General features: G+C 35.4%; 1 protein-coding gene across 2 annotated transcripts; it reads left to right on the plus strand.

Moving 5' to 3' along the window:
* Window positions 1–426: 426 nt before the first annotated feature.
* LOC110684981 (ABC transporter C family member 13-like) lies at window positions 427–20,801 on the plus strand. Of its 2 annotated transcripts, none has more exons than XM_021861428.1 (36): window positions 427–705; window positions 1,442–1,482; window positions 1,602–1,689; window positions 1,799–1,951; window positions 2,038–2,169; window positions 2,904–3,001; window positions 3,506–3,575; window positions 3,914–4,165; window positions 4,711–4,780; window positions 7,405–7,465; window positions 7,647–7,734; window positions 8,020–8,138; window positions 8,825–8,922; window positions 9,792–9,858; window positions 10,359–10,476; window positions 10,562–10,678; window positions 11,104–11,184; window positions 11,273–11,524; window positions 11,913–12,014; window positions 12,096–12,163; window positions 12,360–12,491; window positions 12,610–12,757; window positions 14,968–15,245; window positions 15,432–15,591; window positions 16,012–16,187; window positions 16,272–16,383; window positions 16,491–16,544; window positions 17,242–17,364; window positions 18,095–18,193; window positions 18,444–18,536; window positions 18,623–18,733; window positions 18,878–19,039; window positions 19,150–19,337; window positions 19,587–19,776; window positions 19,970–20,137; window positions 20,411–20,801. In XM_021861428.1, exons 1-36 carry the CDS (start codon window positions 676–678, stop codon window positions 20,489–20,491), a joined length of 4,380 nt encoding a protein of 1,459 aa, XP_021717120.1. In that variant the 5' UTR covers window positions 427–675; the 3' UTR covers window positions 20,492–20,801. The 2 variants fall into 2 exon arrangements, with proteins under 2 accessions (XP_021717120.1, XP_021717121.1); XM_021861429.1 differs by having other exon boundaries at window positions 428–705; window positions 3,509–3,575.
* The last annotated feature ends 254 nt before the right edge of the window (window positions 20,802–21,055 follow it).

A 21,055-nucleotide genomic window follows, 5' to 3' on the forward strand; every position in this document is an offset into this window, starting at 1 on the left:
GACCGGCACATAGTTTTAGGCAATTTAATTGACTTAAATAAAATAAGAGGTAAGTGGGGTAGTTGGAGTATTAAAAAATTGTAAAAGAAAGATAATGAGGTTAATAATTTATTGAAAAGTAATGAATGTGAAAGGAAAAATATTATAAAAAAGTAATAGTGGGTTTAGGTGGGAACCATGAAAAGAGAGAGATATAATATTTTAACGTACCTTTTTGCCAAAAATAGAAGTGTAACACTAAAAAAAAAACGACCGAATATGAAAAGTGTAACACTAAAAAAAAACAGAGGGAATATTTATGTTACTTCCTCCGTTTTTATTAGATGCATTACTTTAAAATTCAAAAAAAACCTAAAAGTTTAATTTTGGTGAAATGAAATATTTTATACACAATGGGGGTGGTATGCTAAGAAGGCCAAGGCTTTAATCTTAGTTGAAGAAGAATCTTTGAGCGCGCCAATGCGTGTAATTTTTTTTGGCGAAGTGGGGTTCACAAGTTAGTGGGAAGCCTTTAATTAAAGTTTTCAAAAAACTTTCAAAGTGGTGCTGTATCTGTAACTCCCAAGTCCCAACACTCTCTTCTTCCTCAAACCCTCGCTTTAATTCCCACTTTCACTCTTCTTCTTAATTAATGCGTTCTCTTTCTTTCTTCCTTTCTCTCTTTCCACTACAATCATGCTGCTCCTCACCAATTTCATTTGCACTGTATGTTCGATTCTTCTTCTTCTTCTTCTTTTTTTTTTTTTTTTTTTAATTTTTTAATTTTTTTGTTATTTTATAATTTTCGTTTTGCATGATCACATTATACAAGTAATTTACACACTGCCCTACTTTCATTATACTTTAATTGCGTTGTGTTATCTTTATTCAATTAGGTTTTCTACTTCAATTCTTCGTTACACCATCAATGTCAAGTTTTAATTGTTGCTGCCATTTTATTCATTATAATTATAATTTGTTGCTACTTTTTTTTTTTTTTTTTAATGAGACAAACTTAACGCTGTTAGGTTTAGGATGTGATGAAAAAAAAAAAAAATTCAAAATGCTACTCCGTAAGAATTTTAGAACAATTTTACTATGAACCAATACCTGCTTTGATTAATTGATCTTAAGCCGAATTATGCCTATTATTATTTTCACCCATTCATGAACTTTTTAATTTAAATTGAAAATAGGCCATTTGTTGGTTAAACTATTTTCAAGTAGTTCGAACTCCAACGCAAAATTTCTTAGATGGGGGGAAATACTCCTCTATTCTAATGCATATCTTCATTTTTATAAACAATAGCCAACTATGATTAAACATATCAACTCTGAATTACTCACACAAGTTTGTGAATACTTCTTAGAAGTTGGAACACAACTAGCTTCAACAACGATTCAAGATGTTAACTACTTGTTTATCTATTCATTCTGAAGGAAATCATCTCTTTGATTTCAGGTTTGGGAAGATAACATGTTCTCACAATGCTTTACTCATCTATATCCTTTGTCTAACACTATCCGAGTTTTTTTTTTCCCTTTCCCTTTTCTTTTCCCTTGCTGTAGAAGACCATTTTTTCTAGGTGGTTATATTTTCAAATGTCCTTAACATTTATTACAGTATTTGGCTGTGGAAGCAATGCGGTAACTCTCATTTTGATTGCTGGCATTTGGATCCTGCAAGGGGATGCCAGAGGAGGAATCAAGGTTTGCCTTTTGCCCCATGCTAACTTTTTATGGTTTATTTTATATTTTGGGAACAAGACTTGTAATATTCATTTCATTTATGTTGTTTGAATGAATTAAATTTAAATAGATGCACCTGCCTGGGAGATTTATTGTAGTTTTGCCTGCCCTTGAAGCATGTGTGTCGTTCTTTGACATGGTATTGATTCTGTGGGACGGATATAATGGTCACGGATTTTTGTACCATGATTTGATCTACAGATGCTCTCAGTTGTCTGTTTGGGTATGTTCTTTAATATAGCATGCTGTTAATTAAATAACATTGTATGTTCTCGAATGATATTTTGTTGTCAAACCATGACATTGCAGATTACCATTCTTCTGCTATCTAGGTGTGATTTCTGGTACACCCTATGTTGCAGTCGCCTCTTGTGTTTTTGGTGGGTTGTAAAGCCACTTTTGCTAGTGCCTCAATTGCAGATAGTCATATCATCATATGAGGTAAAGTATCTGTTTCCCTTAGTACAATGGGAAGTTTATTCCATTTTTGCACCTGTTCAACACTTTAATGGTTGTTTCACTATTTGGCCATGTATTCAACATATAGCTAAGCTGCTTAGCATACAGACTTTGTATTTAATGAGGTAGGTGTGAATTGTAGTGGTGGTCTGTGGTGTTGATGATGCATGGCATTATTGAGTATGTTGACAAATATTTGTGTCATGTTATTGTTAGTGATTGTGTAGGGGTATTGGGTTTTCTCCATAATAGCAAGTGTTATCTGATGGACTGATGCTACTGTGAGCATGAAAGATGTTAAATTGGTACTGTGAGCCGTCTCTTTAAGGGTTTCTCCATGATTCATCTACATTATCAAATTTTTTGTTCATGAAGACAATTTAGACGTTCTTGCATATTCTTTAAGAGTGGGTGTTATGCCATTCTGAGAACGTGAAATTTCAAATGCATTGTTTCTGATACGTGACTAGGCTGGTCTGTCTTGTAAGCTTCAAATGATAGAATTTTTTGTGTTAACTTAAGTCAAGACTCTGGATACTCTAAGCTTATACAGCTGATCCCATACTTGCACAGTGGACCTAGTTTCAGAAGGGTTTGCTGATTGAATAATAGGGTTGGACAACCCTGCATATCAAGTATTGCATATTGTTTATTTTCCCTAATATTATTAAACCGGATTAAAATTTCAGTCTTTGATAATTTGACTAACAATGCAGGTGTGGTGGACTTTTAAAGAGTGCTTAAATTTTTTACTGGACATGGCATTTGGAGTATGTCTAAATGTTGTTAGAATAAGGCAAAATTCCTGTTCCAGGTACCTCTAACATTAGTTTGATGTCTTTAAACTCCAAAGGCCTTTCCTGCGCTTCTTAACTTATTTTCTTTTTTAATTTTTTTTATTGTTATCCAGAAAATTTACTTTTATAAAAATTGTTATTAAAAAAAGTACCTTTTTTGTATGTTATAATGTTAAATTGTTTGATAGTTGTGTGAATATGGTATGTGTTGTTTGTTGAACAAAATATAAACTCTAGAATATGAATAAGAATCTTTTTACTATGATGATTTGCAGTCTCTCCCTATTAGTTTTGTGACCATGGGGTGTTCATGAGTGCATCAATGTACTCATCTTATGCTTATCCCCTTATTTTCTCTTTCTAGCCCATTGCTCAAATTGCAAAAAGAAGTACTGTCATGTTCTAGTTATTCATTTAATATCTGTTGGCCAACATGGTTTTGGGCACTAGCTACCAGCTCATATGCAAAAATGTTTTCCCCCTATTTAGAAATTGTCTCTTTTTTTGGTGTTCCCCTTTAGCAGGAGTGATAATCAGCTGGAGGATCCTCTACTGTCACATGACCTTGAGGAAGGTTACCGTAGGAATTCTGTAAGTACCCTCTATTCTTATGTATGATGGTTGTATAGTTGTATACTGATATATGATGTGTTTAATTAATTGAGCTTTTCTCTAGAGATTTTCATGAGTGTAACGAGCTATATGTCTATATTCTCCTAGAAGGTTTGTTATTTGAGGAAATTATAGTTGAAGGTAGAATAACCGATTTTGGATGGGAATAATGATTTCTTGCTTGTCGTATTCAGACTTCATAGTTACAGGGTTTTTCTATGCTGATTTTCACATTGACCCTCAACTTTACTAATCTTCCAAAGAATGAGATTTGTAACTACTTGTAAATAATTACCTGTTTCTTTTTTCTGTGAAAGGGATCAGTGAAAACCATTTTGATGCTCATGACATTCAGCAGAATCAAGCCAATAATGGATAAAGGTGTCATGAAGCAGCTTACCTTTGAAGAATTGCTTGATTTGCCGTCGGATATGGATCCTTCTTCCAGCCATAATTTCTTGCTGACAAGTTGGCGAGCTCAGCAGATTATTAATCGCTCTAATCCATCATTTTTCAAGGCAATTTGTTCTTCATATGGATGGCCATATCTTCGCCTTGGCGTGCTAAAGGTATTGTCAGCATCAGTAGAGTTTTTTTTGTTAAGTTCATAAGGTGCTAATATTAGTTTCTAATATGTGTTGAATTTTGTCTGATCACTCTTAATCCAATTATTGATTTTAGAGAAATAATCTATTCTCTTCAAAGGAATTCTAATGAGATTTATTCCAATAGTTTAATCACGTCATTTTTTTTTTTTAAAAATTTAGAATAGAATTATAGCTGAAGTAGATTTTAATGAGATTTGGACGTGCAAAAGTCGAGTAATCACAAAAGTAGGTCTCTTTCCAAATGTCATGCTAGGGAAGATGTTTGTTAACCCATCAACTTTTTAGTAAATTAAAATGCAGTAGTTCTTCTTCTTCTCTTTTTTTATTTTATTTTTTTTTCCGGGTAATTTCTGTTAATAACCTTCTTCTGCTTATGTACTGTGGACAGGTAATAAAAAAAAGTCTTGCATTGGTTTGTTACAAAAGATTGCTACATTCTTATTTAGTTGAAGATGAATATTTGTGTAAACCGTTTCCTATTTTACTGTAATGTGTGTGTGAATCAGGTGTTCAATGACTGCATTGGGTTTGCTGGACCTTTGCTTCTGAATAAGTTGATTCAGTTTCTTCAACAAGGTATTGTAATCCCCTATTGAAGTTGAAGGAGAGGATGATAGTCATGGTTTTTCCTCTAATCCTTTGTTCTTTCTATTTTATGAATATGTATAGCCCCTTAAAAGGATTTGTGATGAATGGTTCAATTTTTAAGAAGAATACTACTACCTCCGGTTCATTTTACTTGCAACAATTTCCATTTTAGGGTGGTTCAAATTACTTGCAACAAATTTTTTTCTCCTTATTTGGTAACTTTTGGCCTATAAAATGACATATATGCCCTTACTTTTTTCTTAAACACCCTTATTAAATTACGAATTTGATTTCATTAAATTAAACCCCAACCTTAATTAATTAAACTCTCATCCCATTTAATATTCTCTCTCCTCCTCCAACCCCATTTTCATGGTGGCTTCATGGTGTTACGAGCGGCGAGGGGTTGCAGTGGGTCGGGTTTCGCGGTTTCAGATCGGCGGGTTTCGTAGGTTAGTTTTGTGGGTTTGGTTTCATGGGTCGGTGAATCGGCAGTGCTGGGTTCGTGGTTGCAGATCGGCGGCGGGGGGTTGCAGAACGGCGGCGTCGTGGGTTTGATTCGTGGGTCGGGTTTCGTGGTTTCAGATCGGCGGGTTTCGTGGGTTGGTTTCGTGGGTTTGGTTTCGTGGGTATGGTTTCATTGGTTTGGTGGGTTTGGTTTCATGGGTATGGTTTCATTGGTTTGGTGGGTTGGTGGATCGGCAATGCTGGGTGCGTGGGATGGTGGTGGTGAGTCGGCGAGTCGCTGGGTTCGTGGGGTGCTGGGGTTCGTGGGTTGCTGGGTACTGCCTGGGTTCGTGGGGTGGTGGTGGTGCGTCGGCGGGTTGCTGGGTGTGTGAGGTGGTGGTGGTGCGTTCGACGGTTTGCTGGGTGTGTGAGGTGGTGGTGGTGCGTCGGGGTTTGCTGGGTGATGCTTGGTGCTTGGTGGTGTTGGTGACTTGATGGTGGTGGGCTATTTAATTAAAGGGTTTTTCTATATAGTGCCCCTGAGGTATTGACTTTTCTAAGTTGTGCCCACCCATTTTCAAAATTCTACACTGTACCCCCTAAGTATCTTTAGTGTTTACGATGTAACCCTGCCCTAATCCCTCCGTTAACTTAAAAAAAAAATAAATTAAAAAACAACAAGAAACCATAAACACCTCTCTCCTCCCTCACAACTACCCACCAGCCACCACTACACCTCCAGCCGCACCACCGCTGCACCTCCAGCCGCACCACCGCCGCACCCCCAGCCGCACCACCGAGCCGCACTCCTCTCTTCTCGACCCACCACCGCGCGTCACCACCTAGTGCACAACCAAAGAAACTGTTGGACAAGGCAATGGAGGAATTCGAATTCGAAGTGAAATTTTGACAAATTGGTTTAGGGCTTTTATTTCATTGGATTCTAATTGCAAAATTAAGTTGTTAATTGTTGTTTTTGTTTTGAAATCAAAGAATTTGGTTTAAAATAATAGAAAACCCTAATTTTTTCCCCAATTCGATTTTAATTGTTAAATCATCAATTTTGGTTCAATTAGATTGAGATTCAATACACAAAACTTGTTTTATTTTTCCAATAAAAATCTGCACGAATATAGTTCAATTGGTCGAAAATTTGGGCATGAAGAATGAAATTTGGGCTGTCGCGCGCGGTGGTGCGGCTGGTGGGTCGAGGAGAGAGGAGCGTGGCTCGGTTGAGAGAGGAGGATGACGCGCGCGGTGGTGGGTCGAGGAGAGAGGAGCGCGCACGGCTTGGTGGTGCGGCTGGGGGTGCGGTGGTGGTGCGGTGGAGGTGTAGTGGTGGATAGTTGTGAGGGAGGAGAGAGAGGTTTGGGTTTTTTTTAATTTTTTTTTTTAATTTTGTTACTTTGAAGTTAACGGAAATTTAACGGAGAGATTAAGATAGGGTTACATCGTAGACGCTAAAGGTAACTTGAGGGTACAGTGTAGAATTTTGAAAATGGGTGGGCACAGCTTGGAAAAGTCAATACCTCAGGAGCACTGTATAGAAAAACCCTTAATTAAAATAAAGTTTGAATTTGTTTTTTTTTTTTTTTTTTTTTTTTTTTTTTTTTTTTTGGGTTAGATTAATAGTTAATCAAATACCCTTATTTTCCCATAATCATGTTTTCAATCTTTTGCCTTGGTTTCCGAAAACTTGTACTTTGTTGCAAGTAAAATGAACCGGAGGTAGTACTATACTTTCATTGTGAAATATACTTAAAAAGTTCAAATGTTATTAAAACAGTGAGTATACTTGGCTATACCTTCATCGTGGCTTGTTGGTCTCTGGATTAAACCTCCGCTGTTCAAAAGAACAATAGTGAAGCTTGTGAAATATACTTTAAAATTCAAATATCATTAATTAGTCTGTTAGATAAAGTTCCTATCACCTTAGGTCCCCAAAATATAAGCTACTAGGATCCCATAACTTAACTGTTGTCCAATTTACAGGTAATTATCTGATTTCAAGAACCTAAGTTGACAAGTCCAAGTTGGCGTCCCCCCCCCCCCCCCCCCGCCCCCGCCCCCCCACCCCTCGTTGGTGAGGGGGTGGGGGGGGGATGCAATCTTGCTAACCTGCTGTACAATGTATATCTTACCTGTGCTTCTCTCTGTGTATATAGGTTCTGGAGGGGTGAATGGATTTCTTCTTGCAGTATCATTGGGTTTAACATCTTTTTTGAAGTAATTCTTACGCCAGTTTACAATATTTTCTAATAGGATTCAAGTCTTTTTGGATTTTAATCTACTCATTATGCCGTTATACTTCTGGGAGTGTGTTTCTGCTAAGGAAATATTTTTGGCCTTGGGATAGTTGAATTTATTTCTCTCAATATTGTTTGTCATTCCTTGTTTAATTTTGCAGGTCAGTTCTTGATACACAGTACACGTATCACCTTGCTATTTTGAAATTAAAGCTTCGAGCTGGTATAATGACCGTAATTTATCAGAAGGTGACTTTCCAAGACTGTTTTATATATATATTGAGCTGGTATAATGACCGTAATTTATCAGAAGCTATTGAAGTCATCATGTGATATTAAATGACAGAATAATAGATGCCTTGAGTGATTACATAGTACATATACAATGAATCAGAAGATGTGTACTTTGGAATGGACATATAACTGACTACTAATGGAAAAATAATTTAAAAAGGGGTTAGAGCAGTTTAATTTTCCCAGACATCATGATATGACTCATAATTCCACATTAACATATTTGATTTGTATTTGCAGTGCCTCTCTGTCAGTCTAGCAGAGAAAACAAACTTCTCTGAAGGGGAAATTCAGACATTTATGTCTGTTGATGCTGATCGAGCTGTTAACTTGTGTAACAGTTTTCATGATATTTGGAGGTAGTGTTTATCATGAATGGCTTCATTACCTGGATAAGAGTCGTAAGATTGATTTTCCATAGGGTATTAAGCTTTATCAACCTCAAAATCTGTCTCTTTGTTCATGTGGAAGCTATTTCTAGCTATGTTCAGCTTTTGATATCTTCTAACACTAATATATTCCCTTAAGTTACTATTTTGTGAAATGATTTTTTCTACTATCATGCGCACCTATTAAGGTGAACTTGTCCCTTTCTTTATATCGCACGGTCCCTTATGACGATTCATGTTAGCCGAACCCAAATCATTTTGGGACTAAGGCTTTGTTGTTGTTGTTGTTGTACAAGTGAATAAGCTTAGAGTCTTTTGATGCTGCATGCTAGCCTGGTAAGTACGTTAAGGAATTTATCTGGTATTAGAATTAGGTATGTAGATTCTTGTTTCTAAGTATAGCTGAGGAGAAAAAGGGATCATTTAGTACGCTGCAAAGTACTTGTAAAGGGATGAAATAAAGTGGAATTTATTTAGTTTTCGTTTTTCTTATTTGAGTAGAGAAATATATGTTGGCGAGTATGATTGTAGCTGATTTGCATCTTGTAAAAGATGAATTAAAATTGTTGAGTTTCTATTTAAATTTGTTTTGTCCTTTTGTGTTTTCCACAAGATGATCATACTTGAACCTTCATACCTTTGTATTGTAATTGCAGCTTGCCTTTACAAATTGGGATTGCACTCTATCTTCTGTACACTCAAGTTAGCTTTGCTTTTGTTGCCGGTATCACTATTACAGTTTTTCTTATACCAGGTCAGATCTCCTTAAGACATGTTTCTCAATGATTTTTAACTGACGAATGTATAATTCAGTGTCAATAGTCAAAGTCATGCATACTCTTCAGTGGAAGCTTCTACTGCCCCATAGAATATTTCGTGGCTTACTTGTTACATTATGTAAATGCACTAGAATTTTAGACTGATTGTTGTCTCCCTGTGAAAGCCTAGATTAACTTTCTGATACAAGCACAGGACCTGGTATAGGGTTTACAATTATGACAGTTGGTAATGAACCGACTCAGAGGAAGGTCTAATATTATTCTTTTAGTAGTCAACATAGTTAGTATAATGAAAGGGCATGTTGAATATTGTTAGATTGAAAACATTTTGGAGAGGTCCAACCTTTTAAATGTTGTCTAGGGAGAGAACAAGCCTCTCAAAAGCTTGTACTATCCAGCTATAATCCTTCTTATTTTCAGAGTTTAATGCAAATATCCTGTTCTTGTTCCTTTGAATTTCTGCTTTTTCCAATTTGTGAGCTTAAAGTCAAAATAATCATTTTCATCTCCTTAGAATTGTCCGTATTATGCTGGTTTAATACACGGTATGGTAGTTGAAAGGAGGGAGGAAAAATCTGAGTTGTAATCAGCAAGGATAGAATGGTCAAGTAGCACAGGCTGCGGTACACTGGTTGTTGCAACGGAAAATCTTACCCCTGAGGAAGCCATATGGAAAATGCTACTGTTTTTGAGATGAAGTTCCAAATCTTGATCCTTGGTGTCAAGGATCTTTTCAAGAAAGGGGTAGTCTGATGCAGGGTTTACAGTTTGTTTCGTTTCAGTACTTCATTTCATTTCCCTTTTGTTTTCAACCATACTAAGATATTTTGAGTCTGAATTGCAGTTAATAAATGGATTGCCAAATTAATAGCTAATGCCACTGACAAAATGATGAAACAGAAAGATGAGAGGTAAGTAGATTTGTTTGTTTTGTTTTGCAGTTTTGTCGACCATTCCATTTCTAAGCCATAGGCCACGTTTTATCGAGAATCAATTTTAAGAAAGTGAGTTTAAGTATCGCAGCTATCCTTCATTATTCAAATTTGTACGTCTCTGCAACATTAGGAGTATGTGAAAGTTCAAAGTCAAATTACTAAATTTAGAAAGCAACGTATTATTTTGGGTTGGTTTAATATAGAAATGTGTTGTGGGGACAGAGAGAATGTAAAAGAAACTAGAAGCTCTATCATCTTCCAGCCATTTTACTTTGATTGGATGGCCATCTTGTGCTAGTGTCAAAGCCAAGTCTATGAAGTTTTTATTTTATTTTTTATTTTTATTTTTTGAGAATGAAATCATGTATAATGATTCACAGCAGAAAGAGCAAGAGAATTAAACTTGATCACGGTATAAGATGCTTTACACCACAAATGTATGTTGGTTTGAAGTTGTTTTTGTCTTTTCAACGCAGGATTAGGAGGACGGGCGAACTTTTAACTTATATTCGTACATTGAAAATGTACTGCTGGGAAATTCTCTTTAAAAACTGGGTGATGGAGACTAGACGTTCCGAAGTTGCAAATTTATCCGTATGTAGATAATGCTGCTGCTCCTTCCTAGGAAAAATATTTTTTTTATGTTTGATAACCATTCTTATGTTGTTCACTATATTAGACGCGAAAGTATCTTGATGCTTGGTGTGTATTCTTCTGGGCTACAACACCTACTCTTTTCTCGTTATGTACGTTTGGACTCTACACATTAATGGGGCATCAGCTTGACGCTGCTACGGTATGATTTGTAGTTAAAAGAGGCTGCATCTCTCTCTCTCTCTCTCTCTCTCTCTCTCTCTCTCTCTCTCTCTCTCTCTCTCTCTCTCCCTCGCTTATTTTCCAACAGAAAGCCAGCTGGATTTTATAGTTTATTTTTAGAACATCACTCAGTTGTCCCGTTGTTAATTGAAAAAGTCAAATACAAGTAAAACGTATTGATTCTCATATACACACCCAACCTCTTGGAAATGTAAGTGGTTGGAAGCTACTCTGAAATATTTGTATAAAATACAACAGGCTTTTGGATAATAATATGTGATATTGTCAACTGAAAATGGGCACTAAAATGAAAAGTTCAGCAACTTGTGTAGCATTTTCAAATTAGAATAAAATTACTCACGACTTTGGTATGACATGTGCTCGTCTTGGTTATCCCTCTTCCAGGTATTCACTTGTGTGGCTCTGTTTAATACTTTGATTTCCCCTCTGAATTCATTTCCCTGGGTGATCAATGGATTGGTTGACGTAAGTTTTCTGTGCAATTGTCCCTAAAATGCCAACTCCCTTAGATTTTGCTAGTTGGTGACTGATGTGTTTTCCTAACATATTCTAGGCCTTTATATCTACAAGGAGGTTGAGCAGGTTCCTTGCTTGCCCTGAACATAGTCTAAGCCGGGGAAAGAGCTCTCTTCTGTATCCAACTTGTTTGAGTGTCCATATTGATGATGCCTTAGAAGATAAGGCTATTACATTTCATGATGCATCCTTTTCATGGTCAAATGAACATATTATAAAGGACAGTTTCAGGCTGGATAATGTGAATCTTAGTCTTCCGAAAGATTCTTTTGTAGTGATCGTCGGAGAGGTAACTATAGACATGAGATATTGTGATTCTGTTCACTTGTTCCGTAATTCTTGTCATTTGCATCACTTGTCAGAAGTCTCTGAAACATTGCAGATTTGCTTCTGTTTGTCTTGAAAAGCTGAATTCAAAACGCTTTTTTTTTTTTCCAAATGAACTAGAATTTAGTTTAAAGTTCAGCTCATATTTGGTTTGTACTGTACAATAAGTTTTTCAAAGCCTAGGCCCAAAGATGTACTGAGTTGGTTGCTTGAGCTACTCTACTCATTCTAAGGCCTACCTGTTTGGACTATTATTATTATTATTATTATTATTATTATTATTATTATTATTATTTTTGATGAGAACACCTCTTCATTAAGATCCATTTCACTCTGATTATATGTAACAGGTTGGCTCTGGCAAATCTTCCCTGTTGAATTCAATGCTAGGAGAAATGAATATCATTGAGGGATGGGTACATTTAAATGGTTCTACAGCATACGTGCCACAGGTTTAACATAAGAAAAAGAATTTCTTTCCTGTTTGAATATGTCGTTATTCTTTTTTGGTAAACCAATCTTGGAACTCGCAGGTGCCTTGGATTCTTTCTGGTACTATACGTGAGAACATACTCTTAGGGAAGGAACATGTTTCAGAAAGGTATAAACTTAACTGATATGATTATCTAATATTTTGCAGTTTAACTCTCCTTCTCTGTCCAATTACCCTGAAAAATTGGTACAAGTTCATGTTTTCTCCTGCTCTCTTACTTCACAAGTATCATAAATTTAAGCTTATTATTTATGCCAAGCAGTTTCTTAGTGGCGAAAATAATCTGATTGTCTTTTGCTGTAAGATATGCAGAAGTGCTCAGAGCTTGTGCTCTGGATGTTGATATTTCATTGATGCCTGGAGGTGATATGGCTTATGTGGGAGACAAAGGGGCCAATTTATCTGGTGGACAAAGGGTCCGCATAGCTTTGGCAAGGTGAATATTTTGCTCGCTTTATTTCTGTACTGGAAGGTCTGGAACTTTATATCATGCCCAAGTTGGGCATCCCTATGCATGCCCGGTTTCTTCCTCATAAAGTTCCCACAATTGGCAGGGCTATCTATCACATGTCAGATATATTGTTGCTTGATGATGTCCTAAGTGCTGTTGATGCGCAAGTTGCCCGATCTATATTAGATAATGTCATCCATGGTCCTCTTATGAACCAGCAAACATGTGTTCTTTGTACACATAATATTCAGGTAATTATATTCAGCTCTCTTTCCAAGATTTTATTAATGATTGCTCTATGTTTCTTTAATTATAAACTCCTGTTCTTGACTATACATGAATCATGATTTTTTGGTAAGGTTGCTTAATATGGTAAAGTTGGGTGCATCATAATTATGCTTATTGAATTTATTATTCTGTAGAAGAAAGGGTATCAGAGTAGATTACTCGTTACTTGACAATTAAAATTTCAACTATGACTGAATGACTGATTGTGAGCAGAATCACCGATTCACTTTTCTCTGAACTATCTTCAATTTCGTATTCAGTAAATCAGCTGGTATTCAATTCTTTTCTACTACTGAAATCTTAATAAGACTACAGAAAGAAATTAATATTGGTCATATTTTATTTACAATTAATATTGCGTTTTCAGAGGGGTCCGGTTGCGAAAAGTCTTGAGACCCTAGGGGATACATCTTAGGGTCATATAATGACGTTTGGAACCATATATGACCATTATATGTTGCCAAAAATGTCCGTGGTAGGCTTCAGTTCACGAAATCGGTGCAAGTTTGGAATGGGTAAATTGACCGTTTTAAGGCATATTGGATGGTTCCACCCACTCAATTGGACTACCGGAGGATATTAAGGACCATGGCAAACATCTCATCAATTTTTATTCCCGGGCGAAAAAAGGTCAAAAAATTCCAAAATTGAAGGCTATTATCCACGCTTTTTGAGGAATTTTTGAGGTGACAGGGCCCGGTGGCGAAATGTCTTGAGACCTTAAGGGAGACATCTTAAGGTCATATAATGCCGTTTGGAACAATATATGACCATTATATGTTGTCATAAATTTCCGTGTTAGGCTTGAGTTCACGATATCGGTGCAAGTTTGGAACGGGTAAATTGACTGTTTAAAGGCATATTGGATGGTTGCACCCACCCAAATAGACTCCCGGGGTGTATTAGGGTCCATGGTAAGCATCTCGACAATTTTTATTTCCGGGTCAAAATAAGTGCAAAATTGTCCAAAATTGACATTTTAACAATAAGACACCGATATAGATGTCCATAAAGGACCAAGAATGAATTTTGACTCTATTTTGAAATTCATGAAATATAGTAATGTCATATAAGTGTAATAATGTGATGTGATTTGACTTTAGTGATGTGAGGCAACATTTATTTTTTTATTTATTTGGCTCGTTGGGAAACAATAGTTAAAATATTGCAATTCAAGACTTTTGTAACAAAGATTTTTTTTTTGAAATAGATGAAAATGTATTTTGTATAACCTTATTTAGTTATTTTCTTTAATTGTTATATTAGAATAAGTCCAAACACTTATTGACTTATTGTGGTTGGACTACAGGTGTAAACTGTTCTTATATGTGAATCTGGTAGCATCATTGTGCTAAACAGATTTATTAGTGTAATCTAACTGCTGATTTGGTAACACTGTAATATAATGGTCTATAACTGGTGTTATGGAATGATATGTAAACAAATATACACTACTATTTTTACTTGAACTGCAAGTTGAAAATCTGCCACAGCAATTTAATGTAAAGGAATGACCTTGGTTTAATTCCTGACAGAAAAAGTCTCTCGAGTCTTGACTATTACATGGCTGTCTTTGTAGTTTGTAGATCTTTTTTCCACCTTTCTCTCCCTTGCCTGCACCCCTTTTCCCCCAGGTTGTCCCTCAATTTACAGGGACAACCTGTCATAGGTGGTGTCCATCTCCAACACCGGTATACCTTCCTATGCAGTGTGATTCCTTTTTTTTTCTTTCTAAAGTTATGTTTGCCAACTAGCTGTGAATTGTTAAGATTTAACATGCAAGTATTTATCCTTTGTGAGGTAAAGATGTTAATTATCAACCCTTTTTCATGCAATGTAATATTAATATTCTTTCCCCTGTTGCTAACAAGTAACAACCCAAGCTTGTGACTTGTATTGTCCTTTAATTGACAATTTATTTGGAACTTTTCAGTAATCATGTTTTTCTTGATGTTTTCTTCATTAATTTAGTCTCCCATGTTCCTGCCAGGAAAAGTAGGATTTGCTGATGTAAATATTTACTATGAGTAATAAGTTTTATTATATTTTTAATCTTAAACTTAAGGTTTTTGTATTTGTGTAAATGGAGAAGCAATGGAAATGAGACCATATTCTAATGTGACAATTTTTTTTTTTTTTAATAAATTTTTATTTTAAAATATGTTCTCCTCAGGCTATACTATCTGCAGATATAGTGGTGTATATGAGTAAAGGCTGTGTAAAGCTGGTAGGAAGCCCAGCAGATTTAGCATCATGTTCTGAATTTTCTGCACATACAGCATTGAGCCCATTGCTGCCTGTTCAAAATCAAGAAAAGAGTGTAGAGTCTATTTGTGAAGTTAACGAAAACTCTAGCGAAGAGAAAGAATGTATTCAGATTTCTTCTGAAGCAGAGGAGACTGTTGAACTTGAGGAGAGGAAAGAGGGCAATGTGGAGCTGGCTGTATACAGGTAAACAGATACCCCAGTCCCCAGTTTCTTTTTTTATTTTTATTTTTATTTTTTTTATTTATTTATGTATTTTTTTTTATAATTAAATTAAAATATCTACTGACATGTATGATGTTCTGGATTGTTTGTCCTAATATATTTATTTATTTATTTATTTATTTTTTACTGGGCTTAAAATTTCTGCAGAAAATATGCGGCCTTTTCTGGCTGGTTTCTTGCTTCCCTGATACTGATCTCTGCTGCTATGATGCAAGCTTCGCGTAATGGAAATGATCTTTGGTTATCATATTGGGTTGATACAACTAAAGGAAATGACAGAACACATTATTCATTAACCTTCTATCTGGTACTTGCTTTAAAAAAAATAGAATTCATCTTGTGTAATGTTTCAACTGTACCTCTGCTCTCACCCTTTAATCCGTCATTTATTTTGAAAATCTGAACATAATTTAAGAAAATAGCGTGTATAAATCAATGATAGAATTCAGCTGCTTTTGATTCTTGGGCTCAACTATATTCTGTATTTACCTGCGCACTAACTTTGAAATTGTAAATCTTAGAAAAACAACATGGAAAATCGCAAACAGTGTATAATGGCCCTAGGTTTACTATAATATTCATAGCTTAAGCTGGTGCTTGGAGCACCCTTGGCTACCAGGAGGAATGAAATACTTGCTAATCTTAATTAATGACTTTATGACTTATATGCTTTGCATAATATTTTGAAGACATTACCTAACTTTTTGTTGCCTCATCAAAATTTCAGGTTATACTGAGTGTTTTCTGCATATTGAACTCTGTCTTGACATTGGTGAGGGCTTTTTCATTTGCATTTGGTGGTTTGCGAGCAGCTATGCGGGTTCATGATTCACTGCTTAATAATCTTGTCAACTCACCTGTGCTTTTCTTTGACCGGACTCCTCGTGGAAGGATTATCAATAGGTGTGATTTGAATATTTGATCCTTGTTGCGAGTCTCTAAAGTCTAGATATCAGTAACTGTATCTTCACATGCTTTCTTTTGTAGGTTGTCTTCAGATCTTTATACAATAGACGATTCTCTTCCATTCATATTTAACATTCTCCTTGCCAACTTTGTTGGCCTCTTGGGGGTTGCAATAGTCTTGTCATATGTGCAGGTGACGTAACTAATGGTTTGGCTTATTGTTTGAAGATAATTTTCCATTTAAATAGTGCATATTTAACTGAAATTTTACTCCCTAACCTGATATATGCACTTCTGCAGATTATTTTACTGCTTTTGCTATTGCCCTTTTGGTATATCTACAAGAAGCTGCAGGTATTCTCATGCTCCTTACTTCTATATTCCATACAATACTAGCTTTTTTAAAAAAAAATTGTTGTTGAAATCAAGGCATGGCTTTATTTCCACGCTATAGTTGATTTCAATTGTTTCCATGACCCGTTACGGAATATTTAGTTAGAGAAAGCAGAAGCTTTAGATTGAATTTCATTGATCTCAAAATTTTGTTGAGGGTAATGGAGGTAATTTCTCCCTGATCCTGTTCCTGTACCTTTGATTTAGCGTACTTTATCATGCTGAACCTGGCCATCTTTCATGTTCAATGCTTTGATTTTGTCACTGTAGAAAATAAGATGCTGTGCCAACATGAAAACCTTAGTGAGCTTTCTCTAACAAAAACGTGATTCCAATTGTTAGATAAGATAAGCTTCCTGTTCCCACTGACTTGCATTATGCTGCAGAGTGGGGGAAGCTGCTCTTATGTAATCATCTTACAACGCTCCAGACATCTTCAAAACTGCATACAAGTTTTAACTTTGTAGGTAGAACTTGTTGGCACAAAGGGTTCAAGTTACTTTTCTTGATGTTATTCAGAACTTGTATGATGCATGCTTATCATACACTCGTGAATATAATGGTGTTTGGGAAATCATTAATTTGTTGATAGTACTTGTTTTGTTTTTCCACTAATATTACATTATTTCTGAATTATGTTATGATCTATACTCTTCAGTTTTATTACAGATCAACATCACGTGAATTGCGCAGGCTAGATAGTGTTTCACGCTCCCCAATATATGCATCATTCACTGAGACGCTAGATGGATCTTCTACCATAAGGGCATTTAAGTCAGAGGTACTATATGAGTCATGACTATATGCAGAAATTAATTGGCTGAAGAGTAAAATAGTACTTATTGCAAACATATTTAGCAGTCCATTTTCTCATTTTTCAAAACTATTATGATGGGGTCATTCTACCTTTGCATGCTAGTGTATTAATTGAGTGAACCATATACTTTAATTTTTAAGTGGTCTTTTTGAGTGAAAGTGAGGACTACTTTGTTTTTATATATTTTTTGGTCATTATTGCCTAATATATGTTATTTCATAAAGATTTATCTCTTTGAGTTTCGAGTTTTTTAGTTGATTACTTTGCAGCTATTTTTGGAAGGTAGAATTATGTAATCTTTACCTTAAAAAGTGATATGTTTACGGCTTTTGTAAATTTCTTACTGGATCTTAAGATGAGGACTTGAGGAGGCAAGGTGCCTTGCACCACTTTAAGTTAGGTACTGCACCGAAAGGGTAAACATAATTGGCAATTGGTGGCTTAATTCACTATGTTTATGTGCTGTTCTTTTGTTTTCTTTGTTTATGTGGAAGGGTCAACTAATAAACTAGTGCTTAACTAGTTAGTCTTCAGATTTTTGAAAAATCAATTTATTAACTCATATCATAAGTGGCTTTTGAGGAAGTTTTTTGAAATATATGGGGCAAGGGGAGTAATGTCTTATGAGGAAGGTTTTTTATTATTATTTTTTTCTTAGTATTTCAGAGACATAATCTTTGTGATATGGTTGCAGGAATTTTTCTTCTCAAAATTCACCAGTTATGTAGAGATGTATCAGAGAACCTCCTACACTGAAATAACAGCCAGTTTGTGGCTTTCCCTGCGACTTCAGGTCTTTCTCAGTGCTAATTAAATCTTCTTGCTTCAGACTTATTGTTGATTGTAGAATGCTCTCTCTCTCTCTCTTTCGGGTGATTTAAGAATGACTAATGCTCTATATATTGTGGGTATTATTTACCTTTTGGTTTTTACTTTTTAGCTGATATTACTAGTTACTACTGATAAAAAGACAATTATATTCATTACATTTTATTAAGTCCACATCTTCTCAGTTCTCATGCATTAGCCATTTCATATTTCAGTTGCTGGCAGCATTTCTCATCTCATTTATAGCCATTATGGCTATTATTGGATCTTTTGACAAGTTCCCTGTTAGTATGGGCACATCTGGGCTGGTAAGCTTTCACCTATGTTTAACCTCTGTACTGTAATGTACTGTTTATAAGCTAATCAAACTATATAAACTTCTTTTTGTTTACAGGTTGGCTTGGCTCTGTCTTATGCTGCTCCAATTGTTTCTCTGCTGGGAAGTTTCTTATCTAGCTTCACTGAGACAGAGAAGGAAATGGTTGCTGTTGAAAGGGTTGTCCAGGTAAGATGTTATGCCATTGAGACTCTTTTAGCTGTTGATGTGTGTACTTCAACCCATCATCTAATTCTCCACCATCCCATTCTTTTCTGAATAAAGTTTATTGGTGCCATGAATTTATGTATATAATTACTCTTGAATTGCTAGTATATGGACATTCCTCAAGAAGAACTTTGTGGATCTATAGCCACACCTAGAGATTGGCCTTATCAAGGACGGATTGAGTTTCAGAATGTGATTCTCAGATATTTGCCTTCTCTTCCTCCAGCATTGTGTGACATATCATTTACCATTGCAGGTGGAACACAGGCAAGCCTTTTCTTCCTCTTTCATATTTGTTTTGTGCTTATTTTGTGCAAAAAGTTAGCTTTTACTATCATCTATGTGTTAAAATTGACAAGTTTGTTACTGTTGAGCAGGTTGGAATTGTTGGTAGGACTGGTGCTGGAAAATCTAGCATTGTTAATGCCCTTTTCCGTCTGAGCCCAATATGCGGAGGATGTATATTAGTTGATGATGTAAACATAGATCTTGTTTCTGTTAGAGATCTTCGCTCAAGATTTGCTGTTGTCCCGCAAAGTCCTTTCTTATTTCAAGGATCTGTGAGGTAAAGTTTAATTAGAGATTTCAAATAAGAGCTTTGCTATATTTCTGACTGATCTAGGTTGTGTATTATGTCAACCCCAAGTTAATACAAATTATGCATAAATGTGCTTTGTACATGTCTGCAATTTCCATGTTTAGTTTATTTATTTATTTACTAGATTAGTTTATTTATTGCTTCAAGTGGCTAGAAATGTTCATTGTATTTAGTTTATTTATTTATTTACTAGATTAGTTTATTTATTTATTTTAGGGAAAATTTAGATCCTTTCCAATTGAATGATGACATGAAACTCTGGGAAGTTTTAGAGAAATGTCGCATCAAGGAAGAGATAGAAGCAGTAGGTGGGCTGGATATGCAAATAAAAGAGTCTGAAGCATCATTTTCTGTTGGCCAACGGCAACTTCTTTGCCTTGCACGAGCACTTTTGAAGTCTTCCAAGGTTGGCTGCATAAAGTATAATCAAAAGTAGTTTGAATTTTTGAAACACATGCTATTACTATGTTTCTATGATTATAATCATATTAGTGTTAATTTTCTGCATCATGTCAACCAGGAACTTAGTAACCAATGTTTGGAAGATGAAACATACCAGTCAATTAACATGATTGGATAAATGTTTTATGATATTTCAGGTGATGTTCTTAGATGAATGCACAGCTAATATTGATATACGAACAGCTTCATTACTACAAAATGTCATATTTACTGCATGCCAAGGAATGACTGTAATCACCATAGCTCATCGGATTTCAACTGTCCTGAGCATGGATGATATATTTGTTCTTGAGAAAGGAACTCTGGTATGTTCACCTTCACCCTAGACATCTTATAAATCATACACAGTTCATCATTTAATCATTTTCCTATTTTTACCATACACTAAGTGGCAGTTAGGTACGCACAATTTATAAATTTATGGCAGCCCTTATGATCCTTTAGTGTAGTAATGTAGCTCATAGGCATCTGTCATTCTCAATGTTTTTTTTAATCCTTTTTAACTACTGTGTGGAAGTTGCAGAAGTTTCTTCGTTGACATTTTTCTTGATTCTAATTATATTAAAATTTGATCCAAGGTTGAACAAGGAAATCCACAGATTCTGCTTCAAGATGACCACTCAAAATTTGCAGCCTTCACTAGAGCTTCATTAATGTAAGATCATCCGGTGATGGATCCACTCAAAATTTGTTGCCTGTAGATTTGTGACTGTCAAGCTAACCAGAAGCTGCTCATACTCTTTGCCGAAGTACTTGAGCGGTCTGCACTAGATATGTATATTCAGTCCTGTGTTGGGGTTAAGATATATTGAAGTCATAAATATCTGATCAAGTTCTGGGAAGGACTTTGTGATAGATAGGAGAGATTCCGAGTTTTTTTTTTTCACTGCTAAGTGCTAATTACAATCCTTTCTTGTTTATTGTACCTTGATTATTTCTTTTCAATGATAAAGGAATAATTTTATGAAACCGTTTCATAAAAATTACTGGCACAAATAATGAATTCAACCGACCTGTGATGCTATAAAGTTATAAACTATTGATCGTTTACCTAAACGCCGGATTTATAAAATTATTTTGACTTTTATTAGCAAGTGTTGTGCCCATGGTTATTAAAATAATTTGACTTCAAATCATTCCAGCCTCAATGGCTCATATTCTCTATTAATAACAAAAGATACAACTACCTTCAAATTTATTTAGAAAATAAAAACTTCATTTGA

The sequence above is a fragment of the Chenopodium quinoa genome, unplaced genomic scaffold, assembly GCF_001683475.1.
Source record: "Chenopodium quinoa cultivar QQ74 unplaced genomic scaffold, ASM168347v1, whole genome shotgun sequence".
NCBI classification, from domain to species: Eukaryota; Viridiplantae; Streptophyta; class Magnoliopsida; order Caryophyllales; family Amaranthaceae; genus Chenopodium; species Chenopodium quinoa.